General features: G+C 46.1%; 1 protein-coding gene across 10 annotated transcripts in view; it reads left to right on the plus strand.

Annotated features, from left to right (window-relative positions):
• The first annotated feature begins 103 nt into the window (after positions 1-103).
• CFAP251 (cilia and flagella associated protein 251) overlaps positions 104-20,137 on the plus strand; it is a 66,694-nt gene continuing 46,660 nt past the window's right edge. For 8 of the 10 annotated variants that reach the window (XR_014251979.1, XR_014251980.1, XM_082418036.1 and 5 more), the window contains exons 1-6: positions 1,658-3,063; positions 3,717-4,130; positions 11,184-11,324; positions 14,029-14,138; positions 18,988-19,099; positions 19,357-19,437. Coding sequence is in view for 8 of the 10 variants with exons in the window: in XM_082418036.1 (XP_082274162.1) it covers positions 2,572-3,063; positions 3,717-4,130; positions 11,184-11,324; positions 14,029-14,138; positions 18,988-19,099; positions 19,357-19,437 (1,350 nt within the window). In the remaining 2 variants the exon portion in view is untranslated. The other 2 variants (XM_082418038.1, XM_082418039.1) reach the window with 2 other exon arrangements.

Below are 20,137 nucleotides of genomic sequence, written 5' to 3' on the forward strand. Positions count from 1 at the left end.
TCAAACCAAAGCTCAGATGGGAGTTAGATCAGCCTCATAGAAAGTTGGGCAGAACAAACTAACAATTGTACTGAAGTCAAGATTTGACCAACAACATCTCTGGGCCATCATCGTTTAGTGAATGGGGGTTCCAAACGCTCAGGCTGCACCTGCGTTTGCACTGCAGCAGTGCTGCTCTGGATGCAGGATAATTGAATCTCCTGGCCCTGCCCTCGGATCAGCACTTTTGTAGACTGCTAAGGTGTGTTGACATTGCTGATGGGAACCAGCAGTGTGTGCAGAGCTGTCTTCTTGCAAATGCTGATTCCTCCTTCCTTCCTTTTATTTTCTCTCTTTAACATGGCAAAGTGAGTTTCAGTGATTCCTAGTGCCTCCGTGTTTTACTTTTTTTCTCTCTTCACCGTATCACAGTGTTTTATTTCCACAGTTCTTGGAGACCACTTTCTGTTTCACAGGGCATCTGGCACATTCTACTGAGGCATGCTTGGGTTCCTCAGGACTGGATTTGCTTGGCTTAGATACAGATACCAGCTCGCCCTGACGGGAGTCAGTACCGGGTGTGTTTCCAGCCATGGGTGCTCATGCTTGACTGGAAAGCCTTCCTGTTGAGTGTCTGCCCCCAAACACCATGTACTCTAGCCGAATATCCACGTGGATTTCCCCCCTTGTAGCCACAGACGTGCTGTGTTTACCAGTGTTTGCTGTTTAAATTGTTTTTCTAATTCCACGTGTTTTCCAATCTTTTATAAGCCCTAGGCTATAATAAACACAGCTTGTCCCATCCAGCAATCCCTTTTATTTTTCTGAGATGTATGCAAATGCATCAACCAGCATTGGGGTATGAGGGTGGGGTGGGGATGGAGAGACTCATTCACATCCTCCTAAAATGATAGCAGCAGAGAGTCTTCTGCATCAGTGCCTTTGGCTGGTTTCCTGCAAGTCCCCCCCTTCAGAAACCTCAAGATGGCCACACAGGTGGGCTGTCTTTTGTGAGATTATAATGGAGAGACACTTTGAGGTGGAATCATCCTAATAGACTTAACTGGTTTGGCAGAAACGTTATGTGATAAGATAATGTAACCTATGAAACATTTAATCCCAGCTGGCTAAAATTTTCTGCGCAACGTGTAGTGCCCGGGCGAGGAGGTGGGGAGGAGCTGTGTGCTGCACCAATGAGGCCGGGAAATTTAGTTTGCTTTTGACAGAATTTTATCAAACCGTTCGTACTTCTTCACATAACTTTGTCAAGTCTTCAGAAAGTCAGAGTTGCTAGGATTGGCCGCTGCAGCTTCTCAGGGGATGGCACCAAGGGAAAACATGCGGGAGAGTGGGAGGGGAGGAGAGGAGAGGTGAGAGGAAAGCCGATTTCACCTCCCGAGTCGCGGCGGCAGGGGGCGAGCTCGACCAGCTCCCCGCTCCCGCTGCCGCTCCCGCCGCTTTCTGGGCACGTGACCGCCGGCCAGCCTTCTCGCTTTACGGCCCCGTCGCCTGCGGCGGCAGCGATTACCATGGAGACGGGGCTTGGGTGGCGACCGTAACTAGGGAGCCCTTGGAGGAGAAAGCGGCGGCAGCTGGAGGCCGGGAGGTGGACGAGGGGTTCACGCGGCGGGAAGACCCCGGTCTTTGAGGACCAGGGTGGGCGCGCTCTGTGAGTCAGGGGCGGGGGCCCCGGCAAGGAGGGGCCTGGTGCCTCTTGGGGGGCGCTCACCCCACCTGGGCTCGGCCTGGGGCAGCTCCAGGGAGACCTGAGCTGCAGGAAGGGGCCGCGCCTGGGCTTTGTGCCCCCACGGACGCACACACCTGCTCCCCGCACCCCCTATGAAGAATTTGGCAAAGTTTGGCAGTCGGAAGAGGCTCTGTACTAAGGGCCCTAGACTTTAAGTCTTAGCGATAATTTTTCAGATGGTGGAACTGAACATTGAGAGGTCTGCTTCTTACTCGCTGTATGATCTTGAATAAGTCACTTCACCTCTCAGAGCTTCAGACTCTTAAGTTTGCTGTAAGGAATGAACGAGAGAATATGTTAGGCTTTTTAACTTTCTAGACTGCTACCATTTCTCAAGCACTCTGTGCTGCAACTCGAGCATTTTACATACGTCATTTCATCTAATCTTCACAACACCCCCAGAATTTAGGGTTATCATTTTAACTTTGCCTGTGAGCAGATTTAGACTCCGAGGGGTAAAGTGACTTGCCCAAGGTCACAGAGCAACTGAGTGGTGGAACTGGGATTCAATGCCAGGAGAGGCTGACTGGAAAGCCAATACTTAACCGTTAAGGTACCTGCTTCTTCCCTTATTCGTATTATTAGAATTGTTGCTAATACCTGGGTTATCATTTTGCTGCCTGTGGGAATATGAATATATATAAACTGAGTTAGAGGGCTCTAAAATTATTCTCAGAAAGATGAGGCCCGGGATCAATATTTTTAAAGATTTGAGACAGGCTTTCCCAGGAGTATGGCATTCTTTTTATTCCCATGGAAAGGAGCAGAGCTGGTATTGCACATTTCATTGATAGGTTTGTGGACCAGGAAATCAAAATGGAAAACAGAGGGCCCTGCTGATTATTATGCTCAAAGTTTCTCTAGAGACATCTCCAAAGAGAAGAATGTCAGATGCAGAGGAAAACCCACTGGAAGCGACAGAAGAATATGGAGAAATAGAAATGGAAGAAGGAGAAGATGAAGAAGAAGAAGAAAAATATCCAAATGATGAAGGGCTAGAAAATATGCAACAGGAATTAAAAGAAGATAACACATTAGCATGGAGAGGGTCTCAGGAGGAGGGGGAAGAGGAGGGGGAGGAAGGGGAGGAGGAAGAGGAAGAAGGGGAAGGGGAGAAGAGAGTGGGGGAGCAAGAGGTGGAAGAGGAAAGGGAGGGAGAGGAAGAGGGGGAAGAATTTGGGAAGGAGGAGGAGGCTGTCAGAGAAGAAGTGGAGGAGGAGGTTGCAGGAGCACAGGAAGAAACCACGGTGAAGCCCCAAGAAATCACCAAGTCCATGATCAGTTTGGAGAGACTTACACCAACTGATTCCCAATCAGTCTTGTCAGGAACACTCCCAGTAAGTAGGAATTTTCATTCATTCAATCATTTGTGTGTTCATTCATTCATTCCTAATCATTAATTGAATGCTTGTTACCCACTTACCTGCCAGGCTCTGCGGATATAAAACCAAGTAAGACACAGTCCATTCTCTTAAGGAGCTCTAGGGTATGTAGGGAGGCAAACATTGTAAAACTAAGTGCAGTGATTGAGAGGTACCTAGGAGATATGTATCTATATAAAGGCCGACTTGACCCAGCTTAGAGGATGATCAGGGAAAGCTTCCTGGAGGAGGTGTGTACCAGAGCTGACTTAAAGGACAGGGGTTAGCTGGAGTGTGCTTGTCTAAACAGCCTGTAGAAATCACCTCTGGTCCAAGGAGAAGTGACTCTCTGTGGCTCTGTGGTGGTTTTGGAGGCCACCAGTGCCACTTAGAAGAATAATTTTGCTGTTGTGGGTCTACTAGTAGGCAAAGGATAAACCTGACACACCCACGATTCATGTTATTTGAGTACAGAATGTCCCAGGCTCTTTTTAAAAAGTGCTTCATAATTCCGACGTGAGGCTAACACTAAGACTGGCTGATTAGGAAGAGAAAGGAAACTAAATGAGGGCATGTAGCAGCGTGTGCTGTATTTGAAATCACAATCTCCTTTTTATTTCTTTTTTAAGAAAACCTATAGTGGTAGAGAGTCAAAGCATTCATTACAATCAGAGCTTTTGGAAACACTCGAACTTCCAAGAAGCATGGTCTCACAATTAGAGTTTCTTGATTTGGATCTAACCACTTCTGCGGAACAACAGCTTAGTTCCCCTGAAAAGCAGCCTTCAGGCGACCTTGCAGAGAGAACCGACCAGAGGCCCCAAGATGAATTGGGACAAGAAAGGAGAGACTTGGAACCAGAAAGGGGAGACTTGGAGCCAGAAAAGAGAGAAGGGAGAAAAGAAAAAAGAGTATTATACGTAAATGAGAAAAAAGAAAAAGAATTCCAGCCCAAAGCAAGGATCCCTAAGGTGTCACTGGTCTCCACTGCCACCGAGGACATTTTGTTCCAAAAGGATGACAGTGCCAATGTGTATCCCTTGGTAAGTGCAACATGCTTTTAAATTTCCCCCAGTGTTTTGAGAGTATTGTGAAATACGGGAATTTTATGCATATGGAAAAAAATACCACCAGAAAGCTCCTTTTTTTTTTTTTTTTTTTTAAGATAGAGACACAGCAAAGGCTTAATCTCTCAGAGTCTTTTTTTTTTTTTTTAAGTAATTATTTATTTTATTTATTTTGGCTGTGTTGGGTCTTCGTTTCTGTGCGAGGGCTTTCTCTAGTTGTGGCAAGTGGGGGCCACTCTTCATCGCGGTGCGCGGGCCTCTCACTATCGTGGCCTCTTTTGTTGCAGAGCACAAGCTCCAGACGCGCAGGCTCAGTAGTTGTGGCTCACGGGCCCAGTTGCTCTGTGGCATGTGGGATCTTCCCAGACCAGGGCTCGAACCCGTGTCCCCTGAATTAGCAGGCAGACTCTCAACCACTGCGCCACCAGGGAAGCCCCTCCTTTTTAAGCTAATCACAGACCTGTGTCGTTTTAAAGTTCAGTTTGGAGCTGTGGCTGGACATGTGTGACAGTATGTGGACACGAACGCTGCATCTGGGTTCAGCAGCATTGCTCTGCAGGCAGGAAATTCCGCACGTGGTTTGTCCGTTGTATAGGACGCTGTTTTCTTGGGGGAGACTCCAAATCGACCTCTCCCCTCTCCCCTCTCTCTTCTCGCTCCATCTCTCTCTCTCCCTCCCTTTCCCTCTCTCTCTCCCACATCATAATACTCCTCGTCCATACCACCAGTTCCTTCCCTTTCCCTCCTCTCCTCGCCTCTTCTGCTGTAACTGGCTTGATCCCTTTACCAGCTCCTAAAACCACCACAGGTTCCTAAAACTATCCATCCCAAGATAGATCAGTAAGTCAAAGGTCTGGAAAAAGTGAAAGCCACCGGGAAAAGCACCAGGCGGTCCCAAGGAGTCTGCCTTTGCTGCCGCTGACAGTGTTCCAGGGAGGCGCCATCTGCGAGGGTAAAAATATTATCATTTGCCAAGAGAAGGAAGAGGAGTTTTTTTTTTTTCCTTCTCCTTCTTTCTTCCTCCATCTGCTACTTTCTGAAAATTGTTTCCTAGGATTCATCTTTTTTTCTCCCCCCACTGTAGATTCATGCCTTTGGAAGATTCGTAAGTGATGGACTGTGTGTACTTAATGCAGTTCCTAACACAGAGTGAGCACTTGACAAGTGTTAACAACTAGGTGATGGTGGTGACGGTTGTGCTAGTGGTGGTGACGGAAGGGTGCCGAGGGGGAAGTGCAGAGAACTGACAGCCTCCTTTCTGTAGATTTGGCTGACTTTGAGCAATGGAGTTAAAGGTTCAAGCTTGCAATTGCTCAGTCTGAAAGAAAGAATAATTGAGTTTATTTATTTATTTATTTGGCCGCACTGAGCGGCATGTTGGATCTTAGTTCCCCAATCAGAAATTGAACCCTCACCCCCTGCAGTGGAAGCTCGAAGTCCTAATCACTGGACTGCCAGGGAAGTCCCAAGAATAATTGAGTTTTAGAGCCCATGAAGACATTTATCTTGTTTAACCAACTAACCAGAAATCAGGTAACGTCCCTAATAAGAGCAAGCGATCTTTTTATCCAGGCCCCAGCTACCTGGACTTGACAAGAGCCACTGCACAGGTCTGGGCCCCCTGTTAGCCTTGGGCTCACTGCAGAACCAAACTTTCCTAGGCCTTCTCTCTTTGCAGGTTTGCTTAGCTCTTTGGGTGCGCCGTCTTTCTTTTTCCTTTCCTTTCGCCTTTATTGTTTCTTCTTTTTGTTAAAATGAATAGGTGCTCTTTATAAAAAAAAATAGACAAAGGCAAAGATTCCTCTTCTCGAACACACTCCCATCCCAATCCCGTTTTCCTGAGGTGACTACTTTTGCAGTTTGGTATAACTGTATCTTTCCAGACCTTTTTTGGTACATATATAAACATGTATCTGCGTGTGCACACACACACGGTTTGTGTTTTTAGTTGTTTGTTTGTTTGTTTTTAACCAGTGAGATATTCTGCATTTCTGCATAAATGTTTTTGCACTTAATATGTCTTAGAGGATTTTTTATATCAGTGCATGTATATCCACTTCCTCATTTTAAATTTTTTTATTTTTAATTTTTAAATTTATTTATTTATTTATTTATTTATTTAGCTGTGTTGGGTCTTCATTTCGTGCGAGGGCTTTCTGTAGTTGCGGCAAGCGGGGGCCACTCTTCATCGCGGTGCGCAGGCCTCTCACTATCGCGGCCTCTCTTATTGCAGAGCACAGGATCCAGACGCGCAGGCTCAGTAGTTGTGGCTCACGGGCCCAGTTGCTCCGCGGCATGTGGGATCTTCCCAGACCAGGGCTCGAACCCGTGTCCCCTGCATTAGCAGGCGGATTCTCAACCACTGCGCCACCAGGGAAGCCCCACCTCCTCATTTTAAATTCGGCTGTTTCCTTATTGGTGGCCATTTATGCTGTTTCTGATTTCTTGCTCTCCCCAAAGGTGCTTCAGTGCGTGTGTGCCTCTCCATCTCTGTGCTCGCAGCATATCCTCCTTCTCCTTTGGGCTCCCCCGGCTTATCCCAAAGGCCTGTAATAACTCGCAGTGCTCATGGTAAATAGACCTAACCGTGAATACCATCTCCGGCCAAGTAACAAGGTATCATGTGTTTATGAGAAGGAATCATATAACTATCAAATACAGTGAAATCTGATTTTGACAATAAAGTTTTGTTTTCCAGATGACCATGTTTTAGAAGAAGATCGATGTGAGAGGCGGCTGTCTCCATCATCATTCGCCATGAGTGTTAAAACTAGTGCAAAATGCGATGAGTGTTAGTACTGTGTGATTTCGGTTAACGTGAGGGCTGCTCAGGCAAGGAAGTTCTGTTACTACTGAGTGAGGTCAGCCCAGTTTTGACCTTGAAAGAGTTGTCTTACCTGGAGACAGGAGTCTAGTTAAGAGTGTTTTCTTTTTGTAACTAATTTGTTGAATCTCAAAATAAATTTCCAGGACGACTATCAGGCCTTTTAGAATTAGCAGGTTTCCAAAAGAACCATCTCACTTGAAGAAATTGGCTCTTAAGAACCAGCCAGATATGAAATAGTTCCGTTCCTAGAAGTTGCAGCTTGAGGCAATTATGATTCCGTAATTCTACCACTCACGCCCACGCAATAAAAGACCTAAATGTAAATATAAGTTACAGCGAATGAGCAGATAGAATCAGGAGAGAATGGGGAATGAAGCGTGTAGGAGAGAAATCGGCCACGTCGCCCACTCTGTCTTGGGAGAAATATACGGTACATCAATTTAACCTTAAGTATCAAAGATCAGAAAGGAAACTCACCAGATTTCAGTTCTTTATTTATTTTTCTTTCGGCTGTGAGGCATGCAGGATCTTAGTTCCCCAACCAGGGATGGAACCTGCACCCCCTGCAGTGGCAGCTCGGGGTCTTAACCACTGGACCGCCAGGGAAATCCCATCACCAGATTTCATTTCTATGCTCCAATATAACCCACTGATTTTTGGTAACTAATCACTTAGCCATCACTTTAAACACTCTACCACATCAGCCTTGGTTAATTTTTTAAATAGACTTTATTATTTGGGGGCAGTTTTAGATTTATAGAAAAATTGAATGAAAAGCACAGAGAATTCCCACATACTCCCTTGTGCCTCCTTCCCCCCTCGTCTCCTGTATTACTACCGTCTTGCATTAGTGCAGTACATTTGTCGCAATTGATGAGCCAATACGGATGAATTAGAATTACCTTAAGTCCATAGTTTACCTTAGGGTTCACTCTGTGTTGTACATTCTCTGGGCTTTGACAAGTGCATAATGACATGTATCTACCATTGTTGTTTGATACAGAGTAGTTTCACTGCCCTAAAAATGTCCTGTGCCCTACCTGTTCATCTCTCCCTCCCCCTCATCCCCCCAACCCAAGCCCCTGACAACCATTGATTTTTTTTTCAATTTATTTTTTATTTTTTATTTTTTTTAAACATCTTTATTGAAGTATAATTGCCTTACAATGGTGTGTTAGCTTCTGCTTTATAACAAAGTGAATCAGTTATACATATACAATATGTTCCCATTTCTCTTCCCTCTTGCATCTCCCTCCCTCCCACCCTCCCCATCCCACCCCTCTAGGTGGTCACAAAGCACCGAGCTGATCTCCCTGTGCTATGCGGCTGCTTCCCACTAGCTAGCTATTTTACATTTGGTAGTGTATATATGTCCATGACACTCTCTTACCCTGTCACATCTCACCCCACCCCCTCCCCCTATCCTCAAGTCCATTCTCTAGTAGGTCTGTGTCTTTATTCCCGTCTTGCCACTAGGTTCTTCATGGCCTTTTTTTTTTTTTTTTTTCCCCCTTAGATTCCGTATATATGTGTTAGCATACTGTATTTGTTTTTCTCTTTCTGACTTACTTCACTCTGTACGACAGACTCTAACTCCATCCACCTCATTACAAATACCTCCATTTCATTTCTTTTTAACAACCATTGATTTTTATTGTCTCCATAGTTTTGCCTTTTCCACAGTGTCATGTGGTTGGAATCATACAGTTTGTAGCCTTTTCAGGCTGGCTTCTTTCACTTAACAACATGCATTTAAGGTTCCTCCACATCTTTTCATGGCTTGCAAGCTCATTTCTTTTTATTGCTGAATAATATTCCGTTGTATGAACGTACCACAGTTTATCCGTAATTTTTGTAAGAGACGTTGAATACAAAAATATACATAAACAAACTACTATTGAATTGGAAGCAGTAGTCAGATTTATAATACCTATTATTTTTCATTTCATGAAATTTTTATTTTGGACTTGTTCCTGGCAGTGTGGAATTTTTAATCCTCCTAAGGGAGTTTTGTCTCTTTTATACTTTATCCTTCCAGGGAAAATCATGTATAAGGAACAGATACCCAGGCTGAATAATTGCCTTTCTTATGAAGTTACTTAGTGACTTTATTATAACTTGTCCATTGTACATACTCTCATTCAGTAAATTGAATTTCACAACGTTAAGTGCTCACTGTATGTCTGGTACTGAGCTGGGTCTAGGTTCTGGGGAGAAGATGAATAGGAAGTTGTTTCTATTTACTGTTGAAGACTTTCTTTTAAAGAAAACGTCTTTATTGAAATATAAACAGAAAGAGCACACGCAAGTGTAGAACTCATTGAATTCTTACACAGTAAACACTCCTGTGTAAGCACCACGTAGCTTTTCTTTTCTTTTTAAATCGAGGTAGAATTCACATCCATAAAATCCACCCTCTTAACTTTTTCTTAAAAGATTGTGGTAAAAGGCACATAACATAAAATTTACCACCTTAACCATTTTTAGATGTAAAAGCTCAGTGGTATTGAATACATTCACATGGCTGTGCAGCCACTATCATCACCCATCCCCATAACTCTCTTCATCTTGTGAAACACACACTGTACCCACAAACACCAGCTCCCCATCCCCACCCTGGTCCCTGGCTACTGCCCTTCTACTTTCTGTCTCTATGAGTTTGACTACTCTAGGGACCTCATATAAGTGGAACCATTCAGTTCATATTTGTCTTTTTGTGACTGATGTAATTTACTTACATAATGTCCTCAAGGTTCATCCATGTCGGAGCATGTGTCAGAATCTCCATCCCTTTGGAGGCTGCATAATACTCACCTTTTGTTTATCCATTCATCTGTCGATGGACACTGGCTTGTTTTCCACCTTTTGGCTACCGTGAAATATGCTGCTATGAACACGGGTGTGCACATATCTCTTTGAGACCCTGTTTCCTGTTCTTTTGGGTAGATACCCGAAGTGTACTTGCTGGAGTATATGGTAATTGTATTTTCAGTTTTTTGAGGAACCTCCATACTGTTTTCCACAGCAGCCGCACCATTTCACACTCCCACCAGTAACGCACAAGGGTCCCAGTTTCTCCACATCCTTGTAAAGTTTACCCTTTAAAATTAAAAAAAGTTTTTAAAATTTATTTTTGTTGAAATATAGTTGATTTACAATGTTGTGTTAGTTTCAGGTGTACAACAAAGTGATTCATATGTATGTGTGTGTATATATATATATTTTTTTTTTTTTCTTTTTCAGATTCTTTTCCCTTATAGGTTATTACAAGATATTGAGTATAGTTCCCTGTGCTATACAGTAGGTCCTTGTTGGTTATCTATTTTATATATAGTAGTGTGTATCTGTTAATCCCAAGCTCCTAATTTATCCCTCCCACCCCCCTTCCCCACTTTCGTAACCATAAGTTTGTTTTCTATGTCTGAAAATTTACCCTTTTAAAGTGTACAGTTGATTGGGTTTTTTTTTGTTTGTTTGTTTGTTTTTAAAATTTATTTATTTATTTTATTTTATTTTTGGCTGTGTTGGGTCTTTGTTTCTGTGCGAGGGCTTTCTCTAGTTGCGGCAAGCGGGGGCCACTCTTCATCGTGGTGCGCGGGCCTCTCACCATCGCGGCCTCTCTTGTTGCTGAGCACAGGCTCCAGACACGCAGGCTCAGTAGTTGTGGCTCACAGGCCTAGTTGCTCCGCAGCATGTGGGATCTTCCCAGACCAGGGCTCGAACCCGTGTCCCCTGCATTGGCAGGCAGATTCTCAACCACTGCGCCACCAGGGAAGCCCCAGTTGATTGGTTTTTAGCCTGTTCCCTAGGTTATGCAACCATTGCCAGTATCTAATTTCAGAACATTTCCGTCCCTCCAAAAAGAAACCCATATGCAGTAAGCAGTCGCTCCCCAGTCCCCCTCCCCTCACCCCCTGGCAACCACTGATCTGCTTCCTGTCTCTATGGATCTGCCTATTCTGGACACTTTATGTAGATGGGGTCACACAGTATGTGGTCCTTTGCATTTGGCTCCTAGCATCACGTTTCAGGGGTCGTCCGTCCGCGGTGTCGCGTGCTCTTGAGGACTTCTCAAGGTGATGTCTCTTCATTGGCTGATGGCGTGAATCCTTCTGCTCCAGGACTCAGGCCGGGAGTACCCCGCGTCACAGCTCTGGGTTCGCGCACCGTAGTGTCTTCCCGCTTTTGCCTTTGTCTTCCAGACCATGACCTGGTCGTTCGGATGGAACAGTTCCCTTCCTGTTTACTACATTCAAGACGAAAACCAGAGAGTTCTTCTGTATGCCTGTGCTCACACTGCGGTCATCTACAATGTCTTCAAGAATAACCAGCACCATCTTCAGGTTTGCAGGTTTTCTTACTTCAAGTGAAAGAGGTTGTCTTTAACCTGAATATAGCACTTTGGTTGTTATTGTTGTTGCTTTTTAATTAATTAATTTATTTATTTTTGGCTGCGTTGGGTCTTTGTTGCTGTGTGCAGGCTTTCTCTAGTTGCGGCGAGCAGGGGCTACTTTCTGTTGTGGTGCGCAGGCTTCTCGTTGCGGTGGCTTCTCTTGTTGCGGAGCACAGGCTCTAGGCGTGGGGACTTCAGTAGTTGTGGCACGCGGGCTCAGTAGTTGTGGCTCGCGGGCTCTAGAGCGCAGACTCAGCAGTTGCGGTGCACCGGCTTAGTTGCTCCGTGGCATGTGGGATCTTCCCGGAGCAGGGCTCGAACCAGTGTCCCCCGCATTGGCAGGCGGATTCTTAACCACTGTGCCACCAGGGAAGTCCAGCACTTTGGTTTTTATTTCAGGGGTCAACTTCATTCCATCTCATTCACGTTTTCCTTCCTCTTTTCTGAACCATAGCAAATTCTGTTTTTAGGAACACATTTTATTGCTCGTTTTCTCTCTGATTCTAATCAGAATCAATTTACAAATAGCAGTTGACTTTAATTTTATAGTAACTAGAATCTAAAGCATCTGTATTTTTTACATTTCTGTAAAAATGTGGTCAGGAGAGACCATGTTGTCTCCACAGGACTATGGTGAGATGCAAAGGGCAGGGATTCGGACCTACTAAACACTCAGACTCCTTTCCAGGGCTCAGAGGGCTTTGATCCTCCTACTCGTGCTGAGAAGTGAGTGTTAATATTCCCATTTCACAGGAGAGGAAACTGAGGTTCAGAGGGATTTAGCTGACTTGCCCAAGGCTGTGCTAGCAGATGTTGAAGCCAGGTCTTACATCCAGGTCTCCTGACTTGAAAGTATTAAGTAGGTCAGTCTTTCCTCCTGTCTCCTCCCTCCAGCACTTGGCTTTATTTACACCCGGCTCTGTGCCTCCCCAAATGCCCCACATGCCTGCCTTCCCCTCACCGCTCTGCCTCCTCTGTTCCGGATGTTTTTGACCTCTTTCGTTTTCATCATTTACCTGTCCAAATGTCACGTTTTCCTGGTGTCCGACTTTCTACTAGTTAACCCGGTAAACAGTTCCCTGTTACCCTTTTCAGTTGACATATAAGGACCTTCCTTAGTCAATGCCTAGATCAGAAACTTCACAAAGTATTTTCCAAGAGCTCAGCCAGTACTCAGCATCGTGCCAGGGATCCAAGACACGTGGGTGTAACTTAAGGAATTTGCTTTCTAGAAGTCCTGAAATACACACACAGTCAGCAAGCAGCCCTTCTCAGAGCTGAGTTGAACGTGTAGCGCTGAGCACAGAGGTGGCAGCAGGGGGAGAAGGCACAGTGTGGTGGGCAGGCTCAGAGTTGGGGGCGGGCGGGGCAGAGGGGCTGAGAAGCAGCGAGCAGCCAGGCGGGCGTCCAGCCTCCGCAGGGTTGGATGGCTGGGGGTGGCCTCGGCCATGCGTTCGTTCATTCATACACCCCACATGTATTTATCATAACCACTGTGTTTCAGGTGAAGGGTCTGTAGTCATGACCAGAATAGATCTAGTCCCCCCTCATGGAGAGACAGTCGTTAAACAAGTGAACACATAAGCATATACCTAAAGATTTTAACAGTTGCTCGAAAGGAAACGTGAAAATGCTCTAAGAGGGAAGAATCAGGGTGAGAGGAGACTTCCTCTGGATTGAGTGGGCAGGGAATAAAAAAGTGCTGTTTGGGCTTCCCTGGTGGCGCAGTGGTTGAGAATCTGCCTGCCAATGCGGGGGACACGGGTTCGAGCCCTGGTCTGGGAAGATCCCACATGCCACGGAGCAACTAGGCCCGTGAGCCACAACTACTGAGCCTGCGTGTCTGGAGCTTGTGCTCTGCAACAAGAGAGGCCCGTGCACTGCGATGAGTGGCCCCCGCTCGCCGCAACTAGAGAAAGCCCTTGCACAGAAACGAAGACCCAACACAGCCAAAAATAAGTAAATAAATAACTTAATTAATTAAAAAAAAAAAAAAAGTGCTGTTTGTGCTAAGACCTGAAGGCTGAGCATGAACCAACCCGGGGCCATTTTGCAGGGAAGAGCATCCCAGACAGACAGAGAGAGCTCTGAGTTTTCAGGCGTCGTGTGTGAGGCCCAGAGAGGAGGCCAGAGTGAGCGAGGGGTGACATGGAAGGAGGGAAACAGGGGCTGTTTCCCGGCTGCCATCTTGTTTGTGTTTCCAGAAGATTCCTCTGTTGTGTGGGGAAGACTGTAGGAGGATACGAATGAAAGCAGAGGCCTTTGCGGAGGCTTTGGTTCCAGAGCTGCTCAGTGGCCTGAGTGAGCAGTTCTGGGGTAGGTGAGGCTGGTAGGGAGGTTTGGGGGAGCTGGAGGTGGGGGGACCTGGACATTTATTCTCCACGTGGGTTCAGAGTCGGGTATACGCCTCGACCCCTAGGAAGCCACTGTTCTTGCAGGGAGCGCAGCTTACCCTGCGAGTGTTTCGAGGGGAAGTTTGAAAACCTCTGGCTGTGGAGAAACACCAGGGAAGGCGGGTGGGAGTAGGATTTTCAGCCAGCGGCATCTGGAAAGGGAGCTCAGGTGTGCCTCCGGGGCCCTGCCTTTCCTGCTGGTGCCAGGGCTGGGCACCCCCCCAACCCCTGTCTCAGAGCGACTTCTCTCCACGTCTGCAGGGCCACCCCAACGTCATCTCGTGCCTCTGCATCAGCGAAGACAGGCGCTGGGTCGCCACGGCCGACAAAGGGCCCAACTGCCTGATAATCATATGGGACTGCTTCTCGGGGTAGGCATGTCGCAGCCGCTTCCCCCCGCGTTTTTGTGCAGCGTTTGCCACCGTGACCTGCAAAAAAAGGAGTCATGCCAGTCCGGGGATACAGAAGCCGGTGCTGGGAGGCAGGGTGAGGGGCGAGGTTCTCAGGGGAGGTTGTCTTATTGCCTCAAGGCCTGTTGGGATGACATTACTTTGGTGAATTTCCCATGGGTGATTCTTGGCTCTTTAAGTCCAGAAACTTGGTTTGTCGGTGGCCCCCAGGCAGACTGGGTTGAGGGAGGCCAACTCACGCTCACCCAGCTGGGAGACCCAGAGAAATCATGTGACTTCCACCATCTGCCAAAAAAAAAAAAAAGACTAATCGTACTTACTGTCTTCATTTCCCTGGGCTGCTGTAAGAAATTACCCCAATCTGGGTGGCTTAAAATCACAGAAATTTATTTTCTCACTGTTCACGAGGCCAAATGTCTGAAACCGGGGAGTCTGCAGGGAGCTCCTGGGGCCCTGAGAGAGAATCTGTCCCATGCTCCCCTCCTGCTTCGGGTACTTGGTGGTCCTTAACCTGTAGACACGTCGCTCCAGCCTCTGCTTCCATCTTCATGTGGCATCTCCCGCTCTGTGTCTCTCTGCAAGGACTCCAGGCATTGGGTTTAGGGTCCACCCTAACCGGTATGACCTCATCTTAACTAATTACATCCGCAGAGACTCTCTTTCCGTATAAGCTCGCATTCTGAGGTTCTGGGTGGAATGAATTTCGAGGGGGCGCTCTTTGATCTTCTCTACTTACCCTACGGGATTGTGGGGAAGATCCAGAGCACAGCACCCGGCCCAGGATAGATGCTCACAGATGTGTGTCCTTTCGTAATTCCTGGTCCTAGAGGCAGAGAGCAGTGCTAGGTTCACCGACAAGATTGTAAGGCCTTGGTTGGGTGTGTAGGGGGGTGGGAGGGGGTGAGGTGGGGGGTGGACGAGTCCAGGTGGAGAAGAAGGTTAGGAGGAAGGTATGTTGAATGTCCTATGACACAGGAGCTGCTCTCTCCCGGGTGACCGCTGGCCTCCCTGGGGCCGTATTACCTCATCATTTCCCTTGGCCCCTCTGACAGCGTGTCCCCCTGGCCCTCGTCCTGCTCACTGTCTGTTCCCTCTCAGACTCTTTTCGGCCTCATCCTCCTGTGGCCCTTCCTTAGCTGTGGCCATGCTCTCCAGCCAGGCAGGAGCAGAGCCAGGGTTTGAAACCGCGCCATCTTACTCTCAACAGCCGTCTCAGTGTTTCCTGTGTGCTGATGGGGGAGCTGCTAGAGGACACTCCACCTGCACGTCCCACGGGCATCTCCTGCTAAAACGTCCAAAAGTCCTGCGCCTCCACCTCCAAATAACTTCTGACCCCACATCCACCGCCTCTGCCCGCCCTCTCCTGCGTGGGCCCTTGCAGTAGCCTCCTGACCGATCTCCCCCACTGCAGTTTCACTCGTCAACCCAGCCTCCGTGACACTGAACCGCTTTTAAATGTATATACAATTCACTGGCATTAATTACATTCACAGTGTTGTGCAGCCATCGCCAATCTTTCCAGAACACTCGCAGCACCCAACCAGAAAATCTGAACTAAGGAATTCCTCATTCTCCCTCCCCTCAACCTCTAATCTACTTTCTGTCTCTGAAGATTTGCCTATTCTGGACATCTCATGTCCGTGGAATCATACAATATGTGGCCTTTGTGTCTGGCTTCTTTTATTTAGCATAATATTTTCAAAATTCTGCCATGTTGTAGCATGAATCAGTACTCCATTCCTTTTTATAGCTGTTTAAGATTCCATTGCATGGATATACCACATTTTGTTTATCCATTCATCTGTTGATTTTTTAAAAATCACTTTAATACATTTTAATTGGAAGCTAAAGTCTCCTTTGGCCACCGTCTCCAATCCTAGTCCTCTAGGTAGTCAATTTGGTGTGTTTCCTTCCAGAACATTTGCTGTTGTTTTAAATGCACATGTGTAAGGGGACTTCCCTGGCGGTCCAGTGGTTAAGACTCCATGCTTCCACTGCAGGGGCCACGGGTTCCATCCCTGGTCAGGGAACTAAGATCCTGCCTGCCTTGAGGCCAAAACAAAATACACATGTGTGGCCATCATCATCTATCATCATGTGGTTTTTCTCTACAACATTTTGAGCGTGATCTTTTCCCACGTGCGAAATCCTAATGGGCTCCCCTGCTGCCTGTTGCCAGCTCAGCCCTTGTTACAGGGAGTACACGCTCACATCCTAGCCATGCAAGCACCTCCCCCACGAAATCAAATTCCTGTCTGCTTGCCTAGTGGTCATCTCTAGCGATTACATGCTTTTCAGCTGCAAGAAATGGCACATCCATCTGACACACACGAGGGAAAGTCATCTCCTGCATCAGGAAGTCCTGAGGCAGGAAGGATGGGCCCCTCTGGTGCCTCTCTTCTCTCAAGCCTTTGCTGACAGCTCCCCTGCCCCAGGCAGAGCTGGCCTCCATTCAAACAGTGTTTATCCTTTGCTTTTTTCTTGTTTATAGAGCTGTCTCCCCCACTAGACCGGGGGTGACTCTGGCAGTCATTTTTTAAAATTACAAAGTGAAGTGTATCTGTGGTCAACAATTAAAATGATATGTCGATATGAGTTTTATGATATTGCAAATGATGACTCTGGGAACCCAGAAAGGATTATCTGGTTTTAGAATTAATATTCACCTTATTAAAGTGATAAATGGTACTTCTTCCTTGAGATTAATTCAACTTAAATCTTACTGTGTAAATCTAGCGTATTTTTGCAATTGCCTGTAAGGGGGCTTTGATTAATGTTTGGTCTCACAAATTTTATTAACTCCTTTTAAACATTTTAAACTGCATTTAGAAATTGAATATATTCAGTTTCATCTTTAAGTTCTTTAGTAGTCTGATTAACAAATAAATCCTTCACCAGTACTTAAGTAATTCTTGTAAATCTAATAAATTAGACATAAATATGGCAAGTCCTAAGTTCTCTTAAGTGTTCTAGTATTGTTTATAAACCTAATACAATTTGAATTTAAAATCACAAGTCTAAATCAACTACAGATTTCAATTAGAATCACAAATTAATCTGTTAGAGACTCTAATATGTTAAATTCTCTTAAACATGACCCATTCTTAAAAAAAGGAACAAATTCTCTTGTCACAAATATGTTAAGAGTACAGGTCCAACTGACTTCATCTTCTCTGCATTTAATTCTAAATATCCCCAGGGATGAGATACACCTTCCCACGAAGAACGTCATTATGTCAGTCCCAACAACTTTAGGACTCCCTTCCCAGGGGAATTTTTGGGGCCACGTCTCAGTGGGATAAAATTTCTCAAGTGACAGAGAACCAGACAGGTCCTCAGCTAGGGCACAGACTTGGTTCCAGCCAATTGGGACACCGATGTGACATACTGAGGCCTGTGCATATTCTCTATAACAAGGTCTCCATAATGAAAAACCAACGGGGGGGTCTGCATAGCCCGCGTTCCGGGATTAAGTCTTCCTACCACCCACTCTTCCAGTGGAAGTCAGGGACCCCCACCACATCACAGCTTACTTCCATCATTGCTTCAGCTGTTTCTTGCATTTCTTTGGCTCTCTCAGATATTCAGATATCATCTAATTAAATTCTGCGTGTGTTAAGGCTTTGTCTGCATTTTACAGTTCTAAAGTCTTGCCAGTGACACAATACAGACGTGTAGGAAAAAAAAAAAAAAAGGAAGTCCCCCTTCACCCAAACCTATATCCAGAGTCACCATGTAGTTTGGAGTTCATTCCTCCAGAGTTTTTTCTATACATATAAATAAACACACACACACACACACACATTCTCTCTCTCTCTCTCTCTCTCTCAGGATGATGCTACGTCTACTGTTTTGCTATTTGCTTTTTTCCACAAAATTTTGGTCACTTTCCCAAATCTACCTTATTCTTTTGGAAGGTGGCATACTTTTTCATTATATGGTTTACCATGATATTTTTAAAACAAATCCCATATTAATGGATATTTGTGTTGTTTCCAGATTTTTGCTATTAAAGCAGTGCCACAATAAGCATGAATTGGCATTTATCTCTGTTTACTTTTGCTATTATTTCTCTAGGAAAAAAAAGTTGTAGAAGTGGAATTGGCGGGTCTTAGGGTCTGTGCATTGAGGATTTTGACAGATGCAGGGAAGTTGCTGTCGAGAAAGCCTGTGCTTGTTTACACTCCCCCTTCTGGAGGAGGACGCCGGCTTTCCTGAAAGCTAGGATAGTGTCCTAGACATCTTGTTTCATGTTCTCATCCTTCACGCCTGGCACAGAATCAGCACTCGAAAATGAAGGAGAGACTAGAGCTCCAGGAGAGAACAAATAGCACGTTTACATGCTGCCCTGAGTTAGTTTTTGTTTTAAATTTGAGGTAAAATTCACATAACATAAAAGTAACCATTTTAAAGTGAACAACTCAGTGGCATTTAGTATATTCACAGTGTGGTGCAACCACCGCCTCTATCTGGTTCCAAAACATTTTCTTCACCACAGAAGGAAACCCTGAAACCATTAGCCTTCACATCCCACTCCCCTACCCTCTGGAAAACACGCACCTGCTTTCCGCCTCTATGGATTTGCCTATCTTGGAGGTTTGATATAAATGGAATCATACAATATGTAGCCTTTGGTGTCTGGCTTCTTTCACTCAGCACCATGCTTTCAAGGTTCATCCGTGTTGTCGCCTGTGTCAGTGCTTCACTCCTTTTTTATGGCGGAGCAACTTTCCGTCATGTGGGTGGACCACGTTTGTTTCTCCGTAGCTGTTCTGTTCCTGACCTGGGTGTCCCCCGTCCTGTTTTGCAGCATTCCTGTGCACACGATATTTGACAGCTGCCCAGAAGGTGACGGCATCAGGGCCATGGCCATCACCCGCGACGCCAAGTACCTGGCGACCATCTCAGACGCTGAGATCCAGGTACAGGGCCTGTCACGGCAGCTTCAGCGGCTGGCCCGCCCGTCACAAGTGTCCCTGTGAGCAGCTCTGCTCAGGCCGTGTGGCGTCTGTGGTTCTCTGGGTGGAGGGGGGTGACTGGTCAAGGGCTCCCTGCCTGCGGCTTAGCTCACTGTGCTTTGCTTAGTTAGCGGAAGTCACTGGCTTACCACAAGGGGTGTAGGTTCCTCCAGTAGCCTTCAGGAACCTTCTCACTCTCCTCTGTCTGCCATCACTTACAGAAAGTTTGCATCTGGAGGTGGACTTTAGCAGTGGAAACACCGGCCTGCACTCTTAACCTTCCCAAAGAGTATGGTTTTCAGGTGAGTTCATTTCGAGCCTGTAAGGATCCACCTAAAGGTACACTGAAGCCAGTTCAAAACTACTTTTTGCTTTACTAGGGTTTTTTTATGGTGCACTAGAGCCTTTTAAAAACTCCTGTCCGTGATCTCATTTTATTTTTGATGATAATAGCTAAGTTTTTTGATCACTTCTTATGTGCCAGATTCTGCTAAGTTCTTTGCATACAGTATCTCATGTAATCCACGCAAACATGCTGAGAAGATGTTACTGTGGGATTCATATTGCTACTATTAACTATCAAATAATAGGTCTAAAGTCACCCAGCTAGCAGCCTTTCTTATTCTAGAAGCATGTTCTGAACTGCTCTTCATATAGGGGAGTTTTTATTCTCGATTTGCGTGAGGTGACTTGCCGAGGGCACCCAGACCATTGACTGTGCTGCTCTGCATCGTCTCATTCATGCTCGCAGCTGTCATTCACCTGCATTTATTGAGTACCTACTGTGTACCAGACACTGTGGTAAGGATGTACGTGGCTTGTGTGAACCAGAACCCAAGCAGGGGGTCTGGGTGACTGGCTTCAGCGAGGCACACATCATCATCAGCTTTATGTCCCTTTTCTCTCCTGCTCTCCCTCCGCCAACGTTCCTTGTGCTCCCTCAAAAAAATTTCTTTTTTTTTTTGGCCACACCGCATGGCTTGCGGGACCTTAGTTCCCTGA

This window comes from Balaenoptera physalus, assembly GCF_965194825.1.
Source record: "Balaenoptera physalus genome assembly, chromosome: 12".
NCBI lineage: Eukaryota > Metazoa > Chordata > Mammalia > Artiodactyla > Balaenopteridae > Balaenoptera > Balaenoptera physalus.